The sequence below is a fragment of the Halyomorpha halys genome, unplaced genomic scaffold, assembly GCF_000696795.3.
Source record: "Halyomorpha halys isolate HHAL.00 unplaced genomic scaffold, Hhal_1.1 Scaffold234.1, whole genome shotgun sequence".
NCBI lineage: Eukaryota > Metazoa > Arthropoda > Insecta > Hemiptera > Pentatomidae > Halyomorpha > Halyomorpha halys.
The window spans coordinates 80,571-85,701 of NW_027111802.1; the positions used below are offsets into that span (position 1 = coordinate 80,571).

Below are 5,131 nucleotides of genomic sequence, written 5' to 3' on the forward strand. Positions count from 1 at the left end.
CTACACGAATATTTTTAGGAAAATTCGATACATTTTGAAATAAATAAAATGGCTTTTCAAATGAAACTTTAATACTATAAAAGTACGAATTATAATATGTTTTAAGGAAAACAGCAAACCAATCAAATTAATTTTTAAATGTAAAGATGGAATTTACACTCGGTCCCACTCCCAATCTATTTAAGTTCATGGAATAGAAATGACATTCTTCAAATATGTAATTGATCGTAAGTACACATTTTTTGATATCTATGAAGATAAAATAGGAAATACAGATACAATAAAAATATATAGTTTTTATTGGAAATCTAGAACTTGCCTCATTTTGTTTTTAAGTTTTGACCTGCAGTGTACATATCTAGTATATAATATTATTTTTTATTTCTCTGTTATTAAACTTCATCAAGACTTTTGAATAAAGATATTGATATTATATAAAAAGAAATAAAATATAGAAAAATAATAGATAATAAGTGCATGAATTTATGTTGTAATATTTAGAAACATCAATATATGTAATGTTTGATGAGCAGGATTTTGTGTATGCAATTCCAGAATTCTCAACTGTACGGCGTGTTTAGTATGCAGAAAATTTGAAGGCGCTCATATTTTTTAACTAACGCGTAGTTATTACCGTATAACTTTATTGACAATGAGTTGTAGCATATGGTCGTAGAAAATTATAATATTTAAAGACAACATTCAACAAAAAAGAAAGTGGAGTTTTTCTTCAAAACGAGCAAGGGGTCGTGTTCCAATGAACGAGGTTAAATGAACATACCTTAATTGTACATTTCTACCTCTTTGTCATCTTCTTAGCGTTCAGTAATAAAATTCAAAATACATTTTTTCTCTTTATAATGGTTCAAATGAACGATTTTTGTACAAATTTATTGTTATTTCCTTTTTTTTTTTTTTTTAATGAAATTCGGTACCATATCAGTTTCGAGGGGAAAAAAAACTTCAAGAACGAAATTTATTTGAATTTAATTTAAAAAAAGAAGAAACATTAGTAAAAACAAATCTCTATTAATATTAACTTAATATTGATTTTATATATGAATATTCTAATAACTGTTTCATGTTTCAAAAGTGGTGGCAAAAAAATAGTGTTTAATAAGAAATAAAATTTCAATTGTCGATCATATATCGATTCTTGAGCTACTTAGAAGGTTAGAAGATTCAATAAAGTAATGATGCCCTAAGAGTTATTTGCCTGAGTTTTAACGAAAAAAATTAAATTTTAAATTCGATCAGCTATCAACTTATGTTACAATTTATTGAATTTTCTTAATATTTTATACTGAGTAACAACAAAGAGATATTTATTTCTGATGTGATTATTTTAAATTTTATAAATAAAAAGAGATGCTTGTAGAAAAAACGAAACGACTAGAATAATCCTTCTTATGGAACACGTAAAATCTCAGTGATATGTTATCCTTTCGTAGAGACGATTTTTTCATAGTAGAAAATTTAAATAAGAACTACCAATTTTCACTTCGAAATTGACAAAACTATGGAAAAACCTATCTTAGAAAAAGATATCTTTTAAGCTTATATAAAGATATCTTGTCAAAATAACGCGAAAAGCCTCTTTACTCTCATCTTTTTTACCGAAAACCTCTTTGCTTAACCCATTTCTAAGAGATTGTCACCTCCTCGGCGAATATGTGGACGCGTACATGTGTGTCTGACTTGCTCTAGGTGCGATAAGGGTGCAGAAAACGGGAAGACAAGGCTGGCCGGAGTCCGGTGTCCGAACAGCTTGGCCTTCGACATTGACCGGCAGACCTGCGATTGGAAAACAAATGTAAAGAATTGTAACGAATTAGAAAGTAAGTAGTAAGGCGATGGAGTGGCATTCAGCAGAGCAGCCATCTTGAAAATAAAAATATACCATGGAAGAAAATATATTTAATACGGGAAATTATAACTAAAATAATTAGAGCGAAAAACAAAATACTCAAAACAGCCGTCAGATTTTCCATAATTTCAGCAAAAGAAAATGTTATATTAAACTATATTTAATAAATTCACCATCTGCAATTGTACTTAGTTTTTTTGTAGTTTATATACAACTATTTGGTCAAAATAACGCGAAAATGTCCCTTTTAATCCATATTTTTTACCGAAAACCTCTTTTCTTTTCCCATTTCTAAGAGGTTCTCCCCTCTTCAGCGAATAAGTAAATGCGTACATATGTGTCTGACTTGCTGTAGGTGCGATAAGGGTGCGGAAAACGGGAAGACAAGGCTGGCCAGAGTCCAGCGTTACTAGAAAGTAAGTAGTAAGGCGATGGATCGGCATCCAGTAGCCATCTTGAAAAGAAGAATATATGATAGAAAGAAATATATTAAATACGGGAAATTAATAATAAAAATGGTAATAAGAGCGTAAAATAAAACACTCATTAACAGCCGTCAGATTTTACAATTTCAGCCAAAAAAAAATCTTATATTAAACTATATTTGATGAATTCGCCATCTAAAATTGTATCGAAACCACTAAAAATACGTAACCAGTCGAATACTGATTTGGAAAATGTACTGTTCATATTTACTTGGTCTCGTATGCTTTTACAGGAAATATCATATGAATCATTAAATTCAAAATTTATTTCCGAAATCAATATTTCGATATTTCACAAGAAAATATTCCGCATGTGTCTCCTAGATTATATGAAACTTTTTTGGATGAATTTAGGCCTACAAATATTGTAAAAGAGTCATTATTTGGAGCACTAAATAAAAATCGTGTAAAATTTTTTTATTTCTAATAATTCCTATTACGTTCATATTTAACTATTGCGATAGTAACAATGCTAAAAATCTAAAACAACAGTCTTAATAATAGTAATTATGGGAGAAAAGGCGAGTTTTCTTAGTTACCAAAAAAAGGCAATATCTAAAATTTTTCTTTCAGGTCGAACAGTAAAAATTAAAAAAAAAAAAGTTGGATTTTTTTGCTATATCATCGCTGAATCGAATTCTTTTCATAATTGAATCTTTTATTTTCAAATTTTAACGAAAAATATTTTCCTCGAAAATAATGTATATTTTGAAATAAAATAACACTATTTCCCACCCCTACCAAAAAAAAGAGGAAAAATCGAAGAGACACGCAAAACTTTAAGGAAAATAAATTTTCTTGCAACTTTTTATATTTTTTATGGTGGAAACTTTTTTTTTTCGATTACGATAGTTACTCTAGGATAAAAAAAAATTCGAATGAAAGCTGATGTATATATCTTAGTCGTGGAATATTAAGATGAAAATATTAGAGGATTTAATTCTTTAAATAAATTAATTAGTATCCATATCAAGTCTCAAAACTCTCTTTATTATTTCATTAAAAGTCCTACGTGTCGGCCATCCTTAAGGACAATCTAATAAATAAAAGCTTTTATTATAGATTCACTTTTAATAATTTTAATAAACAACATTACTACTGATAAATTATTATACCTTAAATATAAATTTACACTTCATATCCATTTATTTAAAAACTTTTTGCAGGCTATATTTTAAATAATTGGATGTGAGGTTAAAATTGTTAAAAATTAATGTATAATAAAAGCTGAAATTTATTATATAGTCTTTGAGGTTGGCCGAATTGAGCGAAACGTTAGACTTTTAAAGAAATAATAAAGATTGTTTTAAGACTTAACTTAGATACTAATTTTTAATATTTAAACAAAAAAAAACCAGTCCAAGTGAAGTGAAATGTAGAGAGAGGGGATTTTTATCAATAGGAGGTTAACTTAACGATTAAAATTACCATCTAGCTAGGTGGCGCATGCGCGATATTGTATTTAAAAGTGGAAACCGTACTGCGCATGCGCTCGCCAGATTTATGAAAGTTTGGACTCGTGTTGAAACAAACCTAAACAAAACTCGAGTGTCACGACAAACCCATTAATATCAACGTGTATTCTCTATAATACCAGATATAAAAATAGATTTCTGAAATTATAAATGGAAAATTTTACGATTGTACAATATTTTTATTACTATTTATATATTTATGATGAGATAAGCCTTTCTGCTCTATGCCGCTTCATGCTATTTTATTATTATTTTTATCTTATTCATAAGAAGACCTTTTTGAACTCTGTCTCTCAGGTGTACCAAAGCGGGCATGAAACAAATCAGTTGCCCGTCAGGATTGGCTTTCGACATAGATAAGCAAACATGCGATTGGAAGGGTAAAGTGACCAACTGCGATCGACTCGACAGTAAGTGACTAGGCCATGAGAAAGAGAAAGAGAAATCTCAAACAGAAACTCTGGAGAAAGAAAGATTTTTTTGAAAATGATTTTGGGAAAACGTATATTAATTTTAAAAAAAAAAACATGCACATGAGCACGCTTAATGCACATATTGCAGGATGTACCATTTTCACTTTGCACGATTACATAATATCCAAAATACTTGTAAAAATAGTACAAGAGCCAAAGAGGAGAAAAAAGGCAGTTATCTCATCCCAATTTTTGATTACTTTTATGAAAGCTATGTATAATTCATAGTCAAAATTGATGAGTCTGCCAAGTATAGGTAGGAGGAATAAAAAATGGCGGCTGATTCAAAGCAATAAAAAAAAAAATTCATTCGGAGCTCTATATCTTAAAAAGTACACAAAAAAACCTAAGAGAACGTCATTTAAAGAAGAGTGTATTTGCTAAAATATGAGCCCTAATAGAGCTATTTAAGTTAAATAGTTTTCGAGATATAGCTTTTTAAAAAGCAACGTTTCATAAAAATGTTGTATGGTACGTACTGAAAGATCAGTAGTTAGTGAATTTATTTTGAAAAATTTATATCTCAAAAACCATTTGTCGTACAAATGTCTATTAGTACTCAAATTAAAGCTAGTTTAATGAGCTATAAAGTAGTATACGATGTTTAACTTCGTAGGAGTAATAGTTTAAATGAAATTCGCTAAAATAAATTGATTTATAGTTGTTCGGACAAATTTTCATTTGCCAAATTTATATTTATATGTGATTATCATAAAAAATACTACCCCTACCAAGATAAGTGTCATAAACTACTTTATAGTAAGTTAAATTTCCTTTATTTTGAGTGTTGGCAGACATATGTGCGTCTTATGGATCTAGAGATATATTTTT

General features: G+C 28.9%; 1 protein-coding gene across 1 annotated transcript in view; it reads left to right on the top strand.

Moving 5' to 3' along the window:
• The window catches only part of verm (LDLa and CE4_CDA_like_1 domain-containing protein vermiform), a gene marked incomplete in the record, with an annotated part of 25,090 nt that overhangs the window by 6,801 nt on the left and 13,158 nt on the right, over positions 1-5,131 (top strand). Inside the window, 1 exon segment of the mRNA XM_067049786.1 lies at positions 1,708-1,838. Within this exon segment, the coding sequence (XP_066905887.1) occupies positions 1,708-1,838 (131 nt within the window).